This window comes from Pelobates fuscus, chromosome 6 (genome assembly GCF_036172605.1).
Source record: "Pelobates fuscus isolate aPelFus1 chromosome 6, aPelFus1.pri, whole genome shotgun sequence".
NCBI classification, from domain to species: Eukaryota; Metazoa; Chordata; class Amphibia; order Anura; family Pelobatidae; genus Pelobates; species Pelobates fuscus.
Genome location: NC_086322.1, coordinates 290,367,948 through 290,388,769, shown reverse-complemented (window position 1 = coordinate 290,388,769; position 20,822 = coordinate 290,367,948). Strand labels below are relative to the sequence as shown.

The window sequence follows — 20,822 nt, the reverse complement described above, 5'->3', positions numbered from 1 at the left end:
CATGATAATCCAGAATTAAAGGACCACTATAGGCACCCAGACCACTTCAGCTTAATGAAGTGGTCTGGGTGCCTGGTCCATCTAGGATTAACCCTTTTTTTTAATAAACATAGCAGTTTCAGAGAAACTGCTATGTTTACACCGAGGGTTAATCCAACCTCTAGTGGCTGTCTCATTGACAGCCGCTAGAGGCGCTTGCGTGCTTCTCACTGTGAAAATCACAGTGAGAAGACGCCAGCGTCCATAGGAAAGCATTGTAAATGCTTTCCTATGAACTGGCTGAATGCGCACGGCTCCTGCCGCGCATGCACATTCAGCCGATGACGTCACTAGGAAGGAGGAGAGGAGGAGGAAAGATCCCCGCCCGGCGCTGGAGAAAGGTAAGATTTTAACCCCTTCCTCTCTCCAGAGCCTGGCGGGAGGGGGACCCTGAGGGTGGGGGCACCCTCAGGGCACTATAGTGCCAGGAAAACGAGTATGTTTTCCTGGCACTATAGTGGTCCTTTAAGTTTAACATGTTACATTGAGATTATTTTAGCATTAAAAGTTGTATCTGCAGAAACAAAAACACTGTTAGAGGGTTACGTTAACCCTTTTTGTAAACATGTGGTTTCTGGTTTACAATTACTGGGCATTATTTACTGGGTCCCCCTTATAACCAATTAAACTTACCTGGAACCCTCGCAGATTGAAGCACCCAGTGCTGCCTTTCATACCTCCGTCAACATCATGGATAACTGCTCATGGTCAAATCAAATGCTTCTAGCCCTCCCTTGTTCCCCTAACTATAGTCAAATCTACCTTTATTCTTGTCTGCTGCTGCTGGTTCTGCCCCTGATCTGCCTTCTTGGCTAACATCATCAGAAGTGATGATCTCAGCCAATCACAATGCTTACCCATAGGAAAGCATTGGATTGGCTGAGATGGTCATTTCTAAAGATCTCAGTGAAGGAGCAAAATGTCCCATTGGCCAATTAGCATCTCCTCATAGACAAGCATTGACATAAACTTTTCCCCTTGCAGGTGCTGCATGCAAGTAAGAACCTCTGTATGTTCATTGCATACATTTTGCACATAATTGATATTAGGCAGCCCAGAACAGAGTTCTGTGGTGCCTGGCACACATGTCAGCAGTGTTATTAGCCCCCAGCACACAAATATTTCTATATGTGGAGCAGTTCAAGCTGAGGTGCACATACAGACCTCTACAACCATGACCACTTCTAAAAGCAAAAGTGGTCATGGCGGTTGGAAAAAAAACCTTAAAAGTGAAAAAGAGGTGACATTTGCAAGCCAGTGCTGTTTCTCACAAACGGAGAAATATGGTCACTTACCCATAGTCCTCCTCAGCAAAAGGAGGTCAAAAACCAATTTCCTAATGAAGGAGGAAAGAGGACTGGACATGGAGAAATGGAAAGAGGCTATTAAATACGAGACCATTAGCAATGGGGATATTTTGGGGGAATGGGGAAGATCTTAGCATTAGCAACGGGATATAAATCTTCCTTATCTGGGTCAATTTTTAGCATATCCCATAATGATGATTGATTTTTGATGATCGGAAAAAAAGCCCACGTGAAAATTGCCTATAGAAAAATAAACCTGTGTCATAAATTGCACACACAGAAAAATGCCCACATGGATAATTACACAAAAGAAAAAAAAATAATTTGCAAATATGGTTATTTTCAAGTAAAAGTGATATATGATGTAAGATGTATGAGCAATTTAAAGTACCATAGATATATATCATTGTAGATAGCTATTTACCTCCTATTTATGAACATGAATAGGTATTACCCATATTTTATATCAGCCGGTAGATAACCTTCGGCACTCGGTTACATAGTAAACCATGGTCTCGATTTAATATCAGCCGATTGGTGTTATTGGTTGTTTTTCTGCTCCCAATGAGCCATTTAATGGTTTAGATCAATCTAGTTCACACCATAAATGGTTTATCGAGATCCAACAAAACAAACCATTTTTTTTAATTACCGGTAGTTAAATGAGCGCAATCTAATTGCTCAGTAATATAAAGGTCACTCCAATCTACATTAATGCTGTCCTTTGAATTAACAGAGGGCTTTATTTACTAAACACTAAATTGTTTATGCAGAGATACTTGTGCTAGGAACGAGTGGAGGTCTGAGAAAAAGGCAACATATTTTTTAGTGATTTGTTTTTATTGAAATGAATGTTACGCATTTTTATGATTATCGCTTCTGGTTGAAAGAATGTAACTGTTTGCAAGCGCTATCAGCAGACAGAGAAAAATCTATGGGAACGTAGAGTTAGAATAGCCTGAACGCTGTTGCCATCTACTGGCGAGTTCAGACAATTACATCATATTAAACATGATGCCTAATTTCTGTTACACTAGAATTGCAAAATTTATATTGTGAAATTCTGCAGCTTTCCTTTTAAATGTTGATCATGGGCATTGTACATTGAACTATTCACACTATATTGAATAACTCTGTTTATCAATATACTTATTTTTTTTTATCTCGTCACATTCAAGAGCATGCACTCCTGTCCTGATTTGCACCAGACTGTCCCTTCAAGTGTTGCTATAGATGAAAGTCACTGTATCATCATCTCGAAATGCATATTCGCAAGGAAAGCAGGTCTCTTTGGGAGGTAATCAGGATTTATTGGGTATTGATTCTGCTCCTGCTTATACAGTACCAGCATTTGTCCATACCCTTTTACCACTCCAAACCCCATGCATTGTTATCCCACCAAAACTATGACTAACCTTGTTGACCTCAAAGATAACAAACCTCTACCACCTTAAGTGTTATAGACTAAACTTCCACTGCGGCTCAAACAACCAATGGTTGGCTTTGTATCATGAGAAATGCAGTCTACAGCAGCTGATATGCCGCATCGGACATCAGTGGCATTAAGGTCCAGATCACTTAATTGGTTCCACACTTATAAATGTGCAGATGTTTCTTGTTGAACGTGTAGAGTCATGAATAACTAGGGCTGATGAGTTATGGCGTGTCTAAACAAACATTGATTTGTTCACTTTTTGTCCTAGAGCAAAGTTTGAAGGCCCTGTGCTCCAAGACTTGCATCTGTTTGAGATTTTGGAGGAATGTCAACAAGGTTTTCTTGGCAACAAGTGCAGTTGTTGGAGTCAGGCTATTTTGCAAAAAAAATAGTTTTTGTTTGTCCTTGCCGTATTAACTTGTTAATACTCTCAAAATCCAAATATCCCTATGGTTCCATCCTATCACTGTGCAGAGCATTTCTTACTTTGAGTCACTAATGACAAGCCTGGATGTTCATTAAGACTTCTTCCTTATGTCATATTTGATTTAAAACTCAGCCGACGTTGTGACCAGGTAACTGTCTTCACTTTTGTAATGTTCCCTTTTTGTTACTTTTCACTGTGTACGTTCCTTTCGCAACTACTGATTCTTTTAGTGCATTTTTTTTAATGCAAGTAAGTTTATTGGTGATATAACCCATTATCAACATGGTACTGTATCTCTTTTCCATGTGCTAATTTCTGTGTATTCTTAAAACTCAATAAAAATAAAATATAAATTGAAAAAAATCCAAATTTTCCACAATCATGTCCATAATATGGTATCCTCTAGCTGGCCTTCAGATCAAACTCAGAGAAGTTATACATGCTGTTACTTAAAGCCCTGACACGGTGGCTGACCAGTTTAGATTGGGGTCATGAAAAAGAGAAGGCTTCATGTTGACCCCTCAGTGCTCGATGGAGCCTTGTATTCTGTGGACCAATGGCATCTTTACTAGATGTGGAGATTTTGTTTTGAACTTCAATTTATCCGAATTTAGGCCGATGAGGTGATCGTCCCAATTCACTGAACCAAAATGTAACCAAATTCCGAACCAACCGAAACGTGCAATGGACGTGCATGTTTGTTTTGATTTGTTAATTCATAATTCGACCCTTGGCACTAAAATTGTAATGATTCATCGGACAAAAGGTGATTGATGGCTGGGAGACAACCACTAAATGCTGATTTTATTCACATATTAAGTAATCAATAAAGGGAACAAAAATCTATATTTTTCTATTATATATAGATTTATTTATTTTTACTGCTCCTCATCTTTTTCCCTATTTTGGTTACTTTTTCTCAGTTCATCTGTAAACCAAATGATGAGAAAATGCTCCTATCACTGTACTACAAAATATAAACATAATATTTATCTTATTTTGCAGTACACATATTGCTCCATCTTCGCACCATTTGGTTCTTCAGATTCATTTTTTTTGTTAATGAAATTCGCCCAACCAGAAAAAAAATGTTTATTTTCAGATAAAGTCTAAACTTTTTTGCACAAGTCTAAGCTTTACTTTCTTTCAGTCCAATGGCTGGTCTCATGTTTGTGATACACATAGATATGGGCAATCTGTCCAAATCAGCCTCTTTCTTCTACCACCTTCTTTGTGGAACCATATTTGGGAAAAGCCTAAACAGCAATGGACTCCTACAACTCTCTGGGCAATCGCATAGGTCTCCAACTACTAGTCTTGTCTAGTCTGGCCGTCTTCCCAAATCTCTATGCATATTTAAATAAATGGAGGTATTTTAGCAAATCCAATGACCATTAGATGGAAGCCCACATGCCATGTCAAGGCAAACCTCTCGGGGGTCCTACACTGACTAATCACCTTGCTTCCTTGAGATTCAGGGCTTCAGGCAAAGATAACTCTAATGAGACAGAAAGGGGTATTTTTATAAACCCTATTATGCAGGTCGGTTTTTCTTGAAGCTAAAGGGAGTGCAGTTGGTTATACTACAAACACCCTCTAATGTGACAATGTCACAAAGTGCCACATACTCTGCGACCACTGATGCTTGGTATGAATTCTTGGCGCCATCTATATTACAGCGATAACACTACAGGGCTATCGTCTTCTGTTAGTACGTTCTATGTAACAACAAAACACAGTAAAAGATTTAAACCCTACTAAGTGTTAACCTTTAAATATGGATGTATGTATGTGTACAGTGATGCAAAATAAATTTACTTAAACAGATTTTTTTTTTATTTATATTTTTAGCATTCTTAAGAAGACCATACAGAGTGGCGAGTTTATTGAGATTGCAGGCCAGATGTTTTTGGGCTGCATTAATTGATGGTGACTTGGTAGTATCATGGACCTAAGCTTGGCAGCCTATCCCATTCCAATACATTTCTACTACCAGCTAACTCTGGGAACGGGATATGGAACTAACATGTTTGGACTTTCCAAAAAGTCTGCAAGGTGAGTGACTAAGTACACCAGTTAAAAGACCTGGGAAAAAGAAATAGTGAGGTGTAGCTGACTTTGGAATCGGTTTAAGCTAGTGTCATACATGGAAACCTCAAGATCATAAGAATGCTTTGCATTCATCATTGTTCCTACAACTATTATTTTTCATTTTATTGTTTATTCATCTTTTGCTTCTACATGTTACTTTTTTTTTTTATCCTCACTATGTCTGGATCAGGCACACTGAAAGAATTTAATCAAGCCTACATTTGTCTATTAGCCAGACCGGTGTAGATGTCCATATTTGAGACTGGTAAGATCCTGCCCACCAATAGGTCTGCTCACCACTTACTCAGTGTTCTATCTTATCCAAGTTATAAAATACGTTTATATAATAGCAAAACAGCTCACCTTGATACCTCAGTCCTACCGGTTAGCCTTGTACACTATGGGAAATGTAGTTCAGAAACACTTTGAGAGTCAAAGTGAATTTTATTGATATAAAACATTTAGCTTGACTCAGTTTGTGAGATCTTGTAGGCAGACTACCCCCCAGAGATATTTTTTTAAATAATATAACTGCATACATCTAAATAAAAATATAAAAATATGAGTTATTGAACCATTGTACATGTAAAATACAGCCTTCATATACTAACAGTGAACGTGAATCTTTATTTGACGTTACATGCTGAATATATTCCTTTTTTGGATAGATGCTCCGAAGTTCATACTAATTTTCTCTCAACCAAAGAGGACCACTCAGAGGGACCTTTGTGTTTTTGAACCTTCTTATATGACTGTCAAACCGTAGGCATTGTAGAGCTTATTCAGAAGTTCTTTTTTCTCTAATTCAGGTAGAAAACAGGATTGGGCTGCATTGATGTTCTGAAAATTAAAAAAAATGACATCCATTGTTACGATTTCCCCTTAACTCTATCTGTTCTCCCACATCAATTTCCATAACTTTAAAATGTATTTTGTTTCAGATATGTAGAATTCATCGTTATGTTTTTAAGTGTATCTGGCAATCCTAGATTTAAATTGTTATCCTCTCTTCATTTGATAGTTGTCTTATTTTTAAAAACTGAAACTGGTAAAAAGTACACGAACAGAGTTCAGTTGTGTATTTTGTTTTTGTATTCCCATCTATATATATTTTTTTTTTTATTCTTTATTTTGGTAGTGCTTAGGTTCACATACATATATGTAACGCCACAACAGCATAGAACTCGCTTACATAAACATTTCAGGGCATCGTGGCAAGTGAGAAAGAGCACATTTTTTGTTTTATAAAATAATCAGGCTAAGTGCATGAAAAAACAAACAGTGTTAGGGTAAAGCATGCTTAGTTAGTCTAATAGTAGAGTACGACTATTTATATAGCAGACTGGTCATTTTCAATATGGGTTGCATGAGAAGTGAGATTAGATATATCAGTAGTTAAACCAGCTTATCATATAATTATATAGCAGTAACTGTTGGTCCTAAAGTACATCAGAGTGTGCAAGCTAACCTGTCTGCAGTTAATGATACAGTGAAACATTAATGGTAATATATGTTAAGTTGGTATAGGTTACATGCTAGACAGACATATTATATAGCAGAGACCACTGGAGTCGGGCTAACTGCTAAACAGGTACTTATGTCCATGTAAGTCCAAGTTGGAGAGGTGGATAGGCGAGAGCAGGAACAGAGACCAAAGATGGCTGCCGGGATCGTAGAGATACCTCGATCATTTGCTGTAAGTGATGTCCCAGAAGCTGCATGGCACTTGTTGTGTGTGCCTCTGTGATGGTTTGGAGTGCCTTGAGGACGTCACTGGAAACGATGAGTCCAGTTAAGGTTTGCGACTCAGGTCCGATGCCGCTGGTATGCTTCAGGGGATGGTCTAGTGTGAAGGTATGCGGCAGGTACCGACCCCTCCGCTTCTCGCCATTCGGTTTGCGCCGGGCTGGGGTGAGACCTGAGGTCTCGCTTTACCGGCGGTCGACGTGGGTGCGAACAGTAGGCTGAGCGGTTGCGGGCAGCCGGCGGATCATTGTGCTGTCCCGTACTGTGCCCGGAGGAGGAAGAAGGTCTCCCAGATTCCAGCCATAGCGGAGGTGAGTAACAGATTAGGGTTTGATGGTGTATGCAGGCTTTATGCCATCGCACATGGCCTCCGCCATTTTGATTGTAGTGCTGGGGTTGCGGGTCTTTGCGGCCCAGTTACTGGTCGAGGTGCTTGGATCCCGAGGGTGCGGACCGGGATCACCCCCCCGGTCCAGGGGGGGGGGGGTTTGGGGCCGGTTCCCCGCAGGTCCGACTCATGGCTGAGCGCTGATCGGCAGTCAGTGGGGCAGCGGCCGTCCACCCCCCTCACCGCCTGAGTAGGCCTTAAGGTGCCGATGAGGAACCCTCCTCCTGGGGACTGAAGCCCGTTTGGCCAGCCTCTCCCTAGATCCAGGGCTCTCTGCCCGCTGGGGGCCACCGGTGCTGGTCGGTTTTCTGCCCAAAGTTGCAATTTTGGTGCCAATTTGGGCCTAGTTTGCAGGAGCTGGTGTCGAGTGCGACCGTCCAGCTCGGCGGTCCGGCCCCGCCCCCTCCCATCTATATTTTTAATATTTGTCAGTCTAAATTACATTTTCCTTGGACTGCTAAAAATTTTGTTATGAAGCCTGATTGAGACAGTGGTTTAACCCCTTAAAGGGACACTCCAGGCACCCAGACCACTTCTGCCCATTGGAGTGGTCTGGGTGCCAACTCCCACTACTCTTAACCCTGCAAGTGTAATTATTGCAGTTTTTTGATAAACTGCAATAATTACCTTGCAGGGTTAACTCTACTAGACAGCCACTAGAGGTCACTTCCTGACTCATAGCAAAGATTATCTGTGCTAGAGGGTCGCTGGACGTCCTCACGCTGTGTGAGGACCTCCAGCGTCGCTCATTTCCTCATAGGAAAGCATTGAAAATCTTTTTCAATGCTTTCCTATGGGGAGACCTAGTGCGCATGCGCGGCGCATGCGCATTAGGTCTCCTCGGCCGGTGGGCGGGATCAGTCTCGCCCACCGGCCGACGGAGTCAGTAGGAGGAGTGGCGCGGAGGAGGAGGCAGCGACGAGGGACATCATCGCTGCCTCAGGTAAGTGACTGAAGGGGTTTTCACCCCTTCAGCAACTGGGGATTGGGGGGTGGGAGGGAGAGGGAACATGCAGTGCCAGGAAAATGGATTGTTTTCCTGGCACTGGAGTTTTCCTTTAAGGACCAAACTTCTGGAATAAAAGGGAATCATGACATGTCACACATGCCATGTGTCCTTAAGGGGTTAAACAATGCGTAGATGCTCAAGAGAAAATATTAGAAGAGTGGACTTACTGTACGCATAAAATCATCTTCATTGAATCCCATAGAAGTAGCTGCAATACGGTAATCCTTTTCGAGTGTTGTTCCAAACGGAAGTGGCCCATCTGTACTTAAAGAGTAGTTTGCTTTATCTGCCTTGAGCCTGTATTGAAAGAGAAGAATTTGGAAGAAAATGGGTGGAATTTGTAGAAAAAAAAATGTTCTGAGATTGGCCAATATTACACTTTGTTACTCAAAAAGAAGTACCACCCCCGAGGAGATATAAAGAACTCTGTGCAGAGGGGGATGTGAATTTGTCCAGGTAGTAAGGTTAGACAAATATGATTGGTGGAATACCTGGCATAGGATGTCCATCAGACCTCCTAAAGTACACGTAGAAAGACAAGTGACCCTTCAAATGAAACACAAGAGAACACTCTCTTATTGGTCAAAGATGTTAAACTAATTGGACCAAATTCAAAATCTGTCATCAAACCCTCACCCACCCCCCACCTCCCCATAATGCAACATAACCAGGTACCATTTTCTGAAACTTAATTTAGCTAGAAACTATCGAGTCAGAACTATCTTTTAGCAGATTGAAGTTCAAGTAGCTAGCCCACAGACAACTAAACCACAGACTTATGTTTATTACAAGAGTTTGAGGAAGAAATGGGACTATATACATTTTGTGAGATTTGACTGAAAGTAGTGTTTATTAACTTTCATAGGTTTATTCAATAAAGTGAGAAAAGTCTGAAATTCAAAGTGAATTTGAAATTTAACATCAAAATGCCCAACTGGCAAAAATCTCCGTGTCAGCTATGCTGCCAGATCGAGTACTTTGACCTTTAATTTAAAATTCACTTTGATTTCCCGATACTTTCCACTTTGGTGAATAACTGTCTGTAACAGGTCTTCCACAGTCTGGTCTTTTGAACTAGCAATTTGTTAAAAATCAGTGGCATTAACCCCTTAAGGACACATGACATGTGTGACATGTCATGATTCCCTTTTATTCCAGAAGTGTGGTCCTTAAGGGGTTAATAGTAGCCTATCCAGGGCTCAAATACCCTCATAGGCCACCGTAATCCATGTAATGGTACCCAATATTTCATAAAAGGAGACTATAGTCACTCAGACCGCTTCTTCTCAATGTAGTGGTCCTGTCATTTTAACCCTGCAATGTAAAACACTTCAGATTTCTAGAATGTAAAACATTCTAAATTAGGGGATAAGGCAATGTCTGAATAAAATGTAATCACGTGATGTGCATGCTCATAGGAAAGCATTTGACTCAAAGCTTTTCTATGAAGCATTAGAGCATGCATGTGCATCAAATCCCAAATTCTCCTCTTTGATGACCACGGTGGAGGAGGTCATACCTCCTCAATGACAATGTGGGAGGCAGAGAGGTGAGCAGCACCAATAGAATTTTGGTGTTGGAAAAAACGTGAGTGAAAGCTTTATTTTATTACATTTATTTGAAAAAGGGGAAGACCTATATACAACGCAAGGGTAGGCAAACTTCGGCCCTCCAGATGTTGTGGACTACATCTCCCCTGATGCTTTGTCAGCATTATGGCTGTAAGAGTATTATGGACGATGTAGTCCACAACATTTGGAGTGCCGATGGTTGCCTATCGCTGATAGGGCCTGGGGCACTCTAGTGTTAGCAATACAAGTTTGTATTATAGTGTTCCCTTAATTCTAATCCAAGATGCTAATCCTAGACTTAGATCCCTTGTCCTGGGCTAAGTACCAAGACAACTTTTCCACATAAGGAGACCAATCCTTATTTTCCTCCAGACAGGAATGATCCGTATATTTCTGGATATCTCCTCTGCTTGTAGCTATATTGTGGATCTAAAGCACAGGAAGGAGTTAAACACCAGATGGGTCTCGACTGACTGACTTGGCCACGATAACAACACAAACAATGCATGCTGGGATTTGTTTGTGCTTTTACTTTTTCTGGATAACATTGTAATTACCAATGACAAGACAGATGTTACAAGACTCTAAAAACACATGCTCGTTCTGAGACTGGACTGTGCCGTAGCATTGCAATGAATCATCTTTTTATTATTTATTTATTGATTTATTTAACCTAATCGTGACAGAAGATTTTTTTCTGGCAGTTTGCCGTGATATCCCTGCAATATGGGATAATATGTAAATGGTTACTATAAGACTGAAATTAAATATTAACCATTTAAATCGTGTGCCGAGTATTTATTTCTCCAAGATAAACACTCGTTTCTTCTTGACACTCTCCTGCAGCGCAGTATTAATTTAACTTATTTGGGGTTTATACACTAAACAGCAAGTTGTAGTGAGCGGAAAAACTGAACTGCAAAATAAGCACTCTTCCTCTCCTTTGACATTGGCTGGGGGAATTACTGCGCATGCGTGGCATTCGCCAGGCTCGCATTAGGACTTCCCCCATAGGAAAACCTTGTATAATGCTTTCCTTTGGGGCTTCGGTTAACGCTGGATGTTCTCATGCATAGCGTGAGGACCTTCAGCGTCAGTTAGGTGACCAAAAGTCACCTAACCACCCGGAAGTCCCTCTAGTGGCTATCTGGTAGACAGCCACTAGAAGTGGAGTTAACCCTTAAAGGTAATTTTTGCAGTTTCTCAGAAACTACAATAATTACAATTGCAGGATTAAGTGACCTGGAACACTGCACCCAGACAACTTCAATGAGCTGAAGTGGTTTGGGTGCCTATAATGTCCCTTTTAAACCAACCAATGTAGGCATCGTGTTAAAAGTGTCAAAGAACACATTGGCAGCTTAGTCAATATTATGGAGTATATTCAGTATTAACACACAATAGATCTTACCTGATTAAAGGATGTTTTGTGAAATCTGGGTCACAGGCTCCGGTTATGTAACTAGACCAAGGGCACATCTGGAATTAAAAGGAATATGACTGATAGCTCACAATTTAAATCAAATGTCATCAGACATATTTATCCATATTGGCTTGGTACGTACAGATGGTTTAATAGCAAAGGCCATTTGGGGACAATTTGGGTGATTTCTTCCATCATTCAATTCTGGCAATTTTTAGCACGTACCTCAAAATGCATGTTCATCTCCAGTAAGTGTTTATAGAGCACTGGGTCCTGCAGGGTGTGATATCCATGTCCTATTCTCTCGGCCTTTAAGAGTTCCACCGCCTTTAAGAGTTAAAACACAGAAACCTTGCGCAATGATTTACTTAAAATAGCTGTCAGTGTCATGTACTAAACTGTGAAATTTAGCAAATTAAAGCTTTTCAAATCATTTCAGATTTTAAAAGAAACTTTTAAAATGATTTTTAAGAATATTAAAATATCAAAAAATAGAGCATATACAAATATCAATTTAAAGGACCACTATAGTGCCAGGAAAACATACTCGTTTTCCTGGCACTATAGTGCCCTGAGGGTGCCCCCACCCTCAGGGTCCCACTCCCGCCAGGCTGGATGGAGAGGAAGGGGTTAAACACTTACCTTTCTCCAGCGCCGGGCTCTCTAGGTGCTGGAGACTCTCCTCCTCCTTTCCCTGTCATCGGCTGAATGCGCATGCGCGGCAAGAGCCGCGCTCGCATTCAGCCAGTCCATAGGAAAGCATTCTCAATGCTTTCCTATGGACGCTGGCGTCTTCTCACTGTGAAAATCACAGTGAGCAGCGCGGAAGCCCTTTAGCGGCTGTCAATGAGACAGCCAGTAGAGGCTGGATTAACCCTAAAGTAAACATAGCAGTTTCTCTGAAACTGCTATGTTTACAGCAAAAAGGGTTAAACCTAGCTAGACCTGGCACCCAGACCACTTCATTAAGCTGAAGTGGTCTGGGTGCCTATAGTGGTCTTCTGGGATAAAAGGGAATCAAGGCCCTGGGGAGATAGCGCAGCTAAGCGGACAAGGGCACATGTAGGAGTGTGGGGATAGATGCATGGGATTGGTTGGGAAGAGTCTGTGGGTGTGATTATGTTCTGTGTAAGACAGTGTGGGGGAGGTCTTACCTCAGTGCCACTTGGGATTCGGGCCAGCAAACAGCTTCCCTCCCGCCCACCCTATACTATATTTTGTCACAGCTAGCCGGGGGTATGTCCTTGCCAATTGAGTTTGAGGTTACGTTTAAGTAGATGGAATGAGATGAACAAGTTTTTTAAGGTCTCAAACCTCCCCTGCTCTAAAGGTTTAACTTTAGGTTGCCTGAGGTCTCGTGCCCATCGAGCGTGGATAAGGTCGGCTGATGGCAGGCATTGGAAGGATTTTTTATGACGAGGGGGGAGGTGAGAGGGAGTGGTGATTAGGAACCACTCCATGTTTTTATTGGCAAGGACGGTTGGGTCACTGTATAACACTATGGGTGGAGTTATATATGTATATATGTTAATTTATGCTTATTTATGTCTAATGTTTTGGTTACAGAAAAGAAGAGATTCAATAAATAAAGTTATGGATGTGTTATGCAGTAATTTAGTTGTGATAATAAATGCTGTGGCCTGTTTCATCCATACTAAGTGGTCTGTCGTTATTGGGGGGTTTAATGGGGTTAGAATTTGTTCTAGGCTGCATCGCGAGTCCCCACTACGTACATACATGACATGTCACTCATGAATTGACCCGTTAATTTAAAATGTTAGGCCTTAATATTCAATCTGCAGGTTTATTTCCGATTTGTCTATTTTGGCCTGCAAGTGGATCCTCCCTAATTAAGTCCCATCAATTCCACTGTGCTCTGTGTGTGATTGCTTCCCCCTGGTTTTAATTGACTGATACACTTGTGTCTAAGCTGTGACTCCCAGGTAGTTTGTTTAGGTATGTATAGGTTCAATATTCTGTTTCACAATAGAGAGGTACTTGCCTACTGGGATCATTTGAACTAAAACATCGCATTTAATATATTGATTAAAAGTATTACTTTTGGTAAATCAACAGGTGAACTAGAAAATATTAATTATCGCAAGGTCATCTGGTATAATTAAACCCTTGCCAATTGCTATTACTGACACGAACTGGCACTAACCTTCTGTGTCCTGTTTTTAAATGTGTTGCTTGGCTAAATTTAAAGTGAAAGGCCACCTTTCAAAAATAGAAAGCGCTTCCTATTTAGCTATACCTCTGCTTTAAATTGGCTATTTCAACATATTTTAACTTTCTCCATCGGTGACAGGGCTGCAGCGGTGACCAATTTTTCTAGCACGTCCCACGAACACATTGACATAACGACTGAAAAAGGTTGAACGCAGTTCCTAATATTTTTGTTTTAGTTTAATTTTATTTATTTTTGTGTTTGTTTGTGTAAGCACTAAAATTGTGATTCCCACGTGAAAGTTGTCCGTTTGGCTTGAAGTGTGCATATTTGAGTATTAAGCATTCAAGCAAATGTGCGTTGGATTTTTTTTTTCCCAAACACTGAAGTGAGCTTTGGCCCAAATAAGGTTTGGGACCTTTGTTTTAGACCAGAATGCCCCAAGGTCTCCTGTACTGGCAGAACCGTCTGTCTCATGTGAATTCACAGAGAGGCTGAATGTCCGTGTGCAGTGACTTAACATTATCAGTGTTGGCTCAGGGGGGAAATGAAGTGAGATAAGGTTACATAAGTGATCTTTATTTAGCTTTGACCCCAAAAGAAATAACTGCTGTCTAAATCCACAAAATATGGGGTAGATAAACATACAGGGGATATAGTTTCAGACAGACACACACACATGTATAAATGCGTATTAAACTTAAATGTAAATGCTGTAAATTTTATAGGGATACTATAGTCACCAAAACAACTTTAGCTTAATGAAGCAGTTTTGGAGTGTAGATCATAACCCTGCAGTCTTACTGCTCAATTCTCTGCCATTTAGGTGTTAAATCACTTTGTTTATGCAGCCCTAGTCACACCTCCCTGCATGTGACTTACACAGCCTTTCTAAACACTTCCTGTAAAGAGTCATCTAATGTTTACACTTCCTTTATTGCACATACTTTTTAATTCAGAATGTCTTACCTACTGCACTGTTAATAGCCTGCTAGACTCTGCAGGACCATCCTGTGTGTGATTAAAGTTTAATTTACAGAGCAGGAGGTAAACACTTTAAAATTAGATTAACATCTGATTAAAAGGGAAACCCTTTTTTTCCTTGCAGGTTGTCAGTCACAGCCAGGGGAGGTGTGGCTAGTACTGCAAAAACAGAAACTAAAGTGATTTTTTTTTTTTTTTTAAGGGAAAAAAATAATAAGCCAAAATCGTCTCACATAAGTGAGGAGAGGGCTCCCTAGATATATACCAGTATCTAAAGTAATGGTGTGATCTCTGTGGTGGAGACAATTGTAACAAAAATGTTACTTATAAGCAAAATAGCTATATACATAAATTCCTTAGCCTTGTACAGCTATTCCTATATTAGATAAGACAGGTCTACCACACAGTAAACATGACTGACTTAATTGTCGGTAAAAGGTAGGTCCAGTGTAAGGTAGATTCTGTATGTATATTAGTCAGATTTGAGCAAAGATCATTACAGTATGTGTATCAAAATATACAAAGTAATCATGCCAACAGTATCGATAATACTAGCAGGTGTTACTTCTGATGTTGTGATGGTAATTGCAGGATCATACCAATATATATGGAAAGATATAGGTCTGTCAAGTGCTGTGCTTAATACAGAGTCAAAGGGTGTGTTAACTCAGCATGGATGGTCTACGCATAGACTGTAAGAAGGGGATATAAGAAGGAACATTGTAGTAAGCCTCTCTCCCTTTAAATCTGACTAGATAGAAAAATGGGAAAAAAGAGGAAGACATGATTGCAACAGAAACTTAAATTTTTTATTACGTTGTATATTATTTTGATACACATACCATGATAATCTTTGCTCAAATCTGACTAATATACATACCAAATCTACCTTACTCTGGACCTACTTTGAGTAGTTAAGAAAAAAACAAAACACAACACAGAGAATATGAGAACATGCAACAGCTTAGAAAAACCCTAAGAATGTCTTTTGGCTAGTCCCCACTCAGGTCTCGAAAATGTTTTTTTCTCTCTTGTGCCATTGAAAAGAGAACCTATATCATATGCATATCAGAATGATACAACCCATTAGGGCAGTTCAGAACCATGTATGTACGTAGTGGGCATTGGATAGCATTCCCCTCATCCCCCATAAAACCATAACTTACCCCTTCAAATAACGACAGACAACTTCTTGGAGAAAACAGGCCACAGCATTTATTAACACAACCAAATACTGTATAACTCCTTTAACGTATAATAAATATAAATTAACATAAACAATTTGCATATAGTCATACAGTAACTGAAGAAACCTTCCTTGCCAATCTATATATCCTTCTTCCCCAAAGCTCTCACCTCCTCCCCCCCTCGGCATAATAAAAACCTCTTCCTTTTCAGGGCTCCCCAACCATAATGCTCCCCACCGGTCGACTTACAACCCAGTGGGGACACGTCCAACCTGGTACCTCCTCCAGGTTCACCATTAGAGACAGGGCGAGGATGAGACCCGGCCATTATCCCCCCTTTTCATCTAACCTACAAAACCATCCCTTATTTGGCAAGGACATGCCCCCGCCTCGCTGTAACAACCCCCCGGGCCCAAAGCAGCAAAGGGAGGGTGGGCGGGAAACTTGTTGCTGGCCCGGCTCCTAAGTGGCACTGAGGTCAGTCTGATCTGTCACCACCCACCACCTTCCTCACATCTCACACTCCCACACGTAGCACATAGCCAATCATGCATCATCCATCCCACACTCATACATGTGCCCCTTGTCCGCTAAGCTGCGCACTCTCCCTGGGGCCTAAATGCCAGCAAGTCCTCTCTGCACATGAGATACGGCAACCCGGAATGATCATTTCGGCCTACATTGGGCCCCGATAGCGTGGTGTGGCCGATATCCCTCCAGGCACCGTCCATGTCTGGATTAACATATTAGCTTAGGGAGAGCCTTAGCAAATGATTTGCAACAACAACAGAATATCAGAATGGAAATCTGAGGGCAAAAGCTTAGAGAGTCAGTAGCTTGCCCTTCAGTTAGTCCCCGCTCAGGCCTGCTTAGCGCAGTTACCTGATTCTGTGAATGCTACAAATCAGCATGTCAGAGTGCTACAAGTCCAGGAACACCTCATGGATCTGGCAACCCCAGCTCACCCAGGGAAAAGAAAAGCAGAGAGACGGGGGCGGTTTTGAGTCCTAACAAGCACACAGTGTACTCTCCAGAGTTTTTTATTGCAGTTATTAATCAAGTCCATTAATGTATTAAAACAAACAAAATCGATAAAGCTTAAGTCTTTAGAAAACAAGTGATAACATGCTGGACTTTGCCTTGAAATTAGAAATTCTAAATAACACTATGGACATATAACGAATAATAAATTATGTGTTAATATATTCATTCATTTAATTGTTCTGGTAAATGTGTCCGAGCTGGTCTACGAGGTAGAGGCTTGCAAGATGCTTTCTCACACGTAGGGTTAGTCACTAAAGTGAGAATTCAAAGTGAATTTCAAATTTAAAGGGACAGTACAGGCGCCCAGACCTATTCATCTCATTGAAGTGGTGTGGGTACAGTGCCCCTGCCTGTTTAACCGTGCGTTGCAGACAGCCACTAGAGGTGCTTTCAAGTTCCTTACGAAGGTTTACTACATTAAACAACGTTAGATATCCCCAGGCTTTGCATGAGGACAGCCAATATCTTCTGTGTCCCCCGTAGGAATGCCCTGATTCAATGCTTTCTATGGGGAAGCTTTAATTAGGTCCCATTATTGACGTCACATTGGAGGAAGAGAGCTAGCCAGAGCCGAGGGAGCCTCAGCACTGGAAAAAAAGGTAAGTAAAATAATTGTGTTTCCTTGAGCTACAGTGTTCCTTTAAGGATAAAGGAACTGAACTGGAAGCATAGCTAAGAATTTTCCCAGTTCTACCGTTTTCTAGATTGGATTAGTCCTATTGGTCCAGAAGGCAAGATGCCAAACTATGCTACAATACTCTGTTTATTTTGTCATCTTGACTTTAAATTTGATATGCAGTTTGAAATTCCCTGATAGCGTAAGATTCCTTGCAACAATTCTGTGTGTCGGTCTAAATTTCTCTCCCATCTTTTTTTTTAATGTAAACCATAATACATGACAATTGTTTCTACTATTAGAACAAAAACCAACATATTTTCAGGCTAATTCACTAATCTCTGACTTGTATAGTAATGAAGTGTGAATTGTAACGTTACGGCTAATATAGCTGTGGCTTTAAATGGCTGAGCGAACTCCAAATTGGCGTTGTTTTCCTATATTTTGTTATTTAAAGTTCAAACTGTTTCTTGTTTTGTTTGCATGTTTTTCTTTTTTTTTCCAATGACACAGAGCTAAAGCTTAAACAATGGCACACGAATGAAACAGAATCATTCGCTTCTGTAATGTAAGCATTATGTGGTATATTCATTTAACATCGATTTGTAGTAAACTTAATATTGAATTACATAAAAAGGTGAAGTAGCCAATCCATGTGACTATAGCCAATCCATGTGACTATAGTTGTGTTGGATAATCTTGCAATCTGGTTTATAGTAAATAAACCCCTCCTCCTAGCGACACCATTTAATTCTTAAAGGGCCGGTACACTTTAGAATCTCACCTCTTTGACCACCGACGGTGGCCCCGCCTCCCCAGCATGCACCGTTCGGTGGACTCCACACCTCGCTGCTTCCTGTGCCAATGCAAAAGCGAATGTTGCTAATGAGAATATGAATGTGACATATGACTTATAATGTACATGGCTGTCAAGAACATTAAATATTTCACTTATTTAAAAAAAAAAAAAGGGTTCCTGGTTGAAATGTAAAATGTAATGGGCATTCCCTTAGATGTAGACAGTGATGCAGAAAATATCAGAGGATACCATGTAACTGCCACAAAATTTATAGAGGAATTTAAAGGGAAACTGTCACTTCAACGGATTTCATGTTGTAAGCGGCACTGTCATTATCTGGAGACTTAGCATAATTTGATAAATAACTCGTGATAAATAGTCTCAGTGTAGCATTTATGTGATTATCCATTAGAGGAAAACTCCAGGCACTATAACAACTTAATTGAAATGAAATTATGGTGCCCAGAGGCCCCTGCAACTTTGTAACCTGTACGTAGCTTTATTTATGAATGGGGAGCTGCTGATCATCTTAGAGTATGAACTGACCACCCTACCCAGCAACACTCGCTTTCTGAAACTGCATTGAAGAAACCAGATGCCAATAGGGACAGAGAGATCCGGTGCTGGAGAGCAATCATTGGGGTTAGACCATTCAAGAACAGTTTAACCCTGCGAGGTAAGAAAGCGCCAGGGAACTCTGGGCACCATAACAACTTTTTCGGTTAAGTTATTATGGTGCCCATACAGTTCTTTTAAACTGTGAATTGTAGTCGGTTGAAGTCCAAACTGCTAAATTTAGGCCAAAACAGTTGATTTAAAAAAATTCTGCCTCTTGGTCATGATGAATGATCACAGCTTCACTGTTTTAACCTCCATTCTAGCATTTGGTTTTCAACAAATCGTCGTTTGTTGTTTTGTAACTAAACCCTTCATTCTTTTAATAAGGTCATATGCCATAATTATTTCAGAAAAATACAAAGGAGAATATTTTACTCACAATTTTCAGTGTATTCCATGCACATTATAGCTCAAGCACTATCCCGACAATAGCAAACAAACCGGAAAGTGTCTAATCAATCCCACCAACACTATCCTTTAATCATTTGTGATTAATAATTGGGCTTAAGTTCTGCTTAATCATCTGTCCGACCATCAACTCACAAAAATATTTTTTGTCAAGTCAAAGGGGAATGTCAGGGAAAGACAAGTAGAGTTTTATAGAACTCACAGTCGTGATGCAAAGTTCTCATTTCAGAGCAGTCACCATGGAAACCAATGAAAAACTCCTGCTGATTGCTCCACTTCTGGAACCCTGACCATAAAGGCTCCTAATACAAAAAATCTAGTTTTCTTTTTGTTTTAAAAAAACAGAATAAAGGGCCGGTGATTAATACAGACCTCATAAGCCCACATATGTTCAGGACTTGTTTCACTCTTTAAACGTTCGTCACCAGCCAGATCAATCGCTACAACAGTGTTATTGTGATACTTCTTGCAGAGCTCTGCGATCTCCGGTGACCAACCTGTTGGAAATACACTTAACAGCTCAAAGAATATCACCCTGGCTTCAGATCATTACAATAACACAAATCACATGGGATGGATATATATTATATAGAATTTCTTTAACGTAGACACGTTTCATTTTAAGGATTTAACCTGCGTTTAGTTTAGGTAAACCTTGGGTTTATTTTACATAGTATGCGCACTCAATGTCTCTAAAAAAAAATTGCTACATTTCATGGCAGTTAGCAATCATTCATGGGAAATTGACTAAACTCATCAATTTCAGAATTTAACAAAAGCACATTTTGGGTGGCGGGGCCGGGCCACCGAGCGGTCGCAGGAGAGACAAGCTCTCGCACAACATGACACAATTGACCCACAATTGAAATAACCGCTCACTATCCGCGACCCGCGACACAAACTGGCTACCATAGAGAGTTTAGCAGACGTATGCAGAGATGGACAACTCAAACATTATTTGTAAGATGGCTACAAATGTAATAGCAAACGTTACTTGGCATGTGACGCAGGCAGCAAAGGATTGACTTGACCTTAATGTTGAAGTCTCTTTCTCCTTCCTTCAGTCCTTCGTTGACCAATTCAACCACTTCCTCTGGGGTAAGGTCTCCTCTGTGGGAGATACACACAGCACAGATTGAGATTTCGTAAAATTTTCACAGCTGGCGTAAACCGGTTATAGTTTATCAAAGCCAAAACTTGGTAATGTTTGTATGTGCTAATGGTATGTGCAAAAGCAGATTTCTTTGGTGAATGGTACATGATATACTATGCATTTGTCAGTAAATTGACTAGCACAGTGTGTAGAATAAAGGTAGGGCTCTTGCATTGGTGCAACATAGACCTCCATAGGACAGGACTATATAGATAGCCCATGAAAACTATGCCAAATATTTCCACACAGGAAACCGGGTTCATTAATCCTTCACAGCATGACCTGAGGAGGGTGGAGGCAATTTGCCTCCGATCTTTGGGCTCTTTCATTTAACAGCCACCAGGGCCTTGCCTCTTGTGTCGCTCTGACATTGGTAAAATGGATTATATATGGTGGGCTTCACAATT

At 40.6% G+C, this 20,822-nt stretch overlaps 1 protein-coding gene across 1 annotated transcript in view; it reads right to left on the bottom strand.

The window, feature by feature from the left end:
• Window positions 1-5,906: 5,906 nt before the first annotated feature.
• Window positions 5,907-20,822, bottom strand: part of LOC134565922 (adenosine deaminase-like) — a 31,526-nt gene continuing 16,610 nt past the window's right edge. The window contains exons 5-11 of the mRNA XM_063425611.1: window positions 20,257-20,372; window positions 19,635-19,759; window positions 18,222-18,293; window positions 11,662-11,763; window positions 11,425-11,492; window positions 8,610-8,739; window positions 5,907-6,139 (exon numbers count right to left, since the gene is read on the bottom strand). Of these exons, the coding sequence (XP_063281681.1) occupies window positions 6,044-6,139; window positions 8,610-8,739; window positions 11,425-11,492; window positions 11,662-11,763; window positions 18,222-18,293; window positions 19,635-19,759; window positions 20,257-20,372 (709 nt within the window). The 3' untranslated portion in view covers window positions 5,907-6,043. The remainder of the gene's footprint in view (window positions 6,140-8,609; window positions 8,740-11,424; window positions 11,493-11,661; window positions 11,764-18,221; window positions 18,294-19,634; window positions 19,760-20,256; window positions 20,373-20,822) is intronic.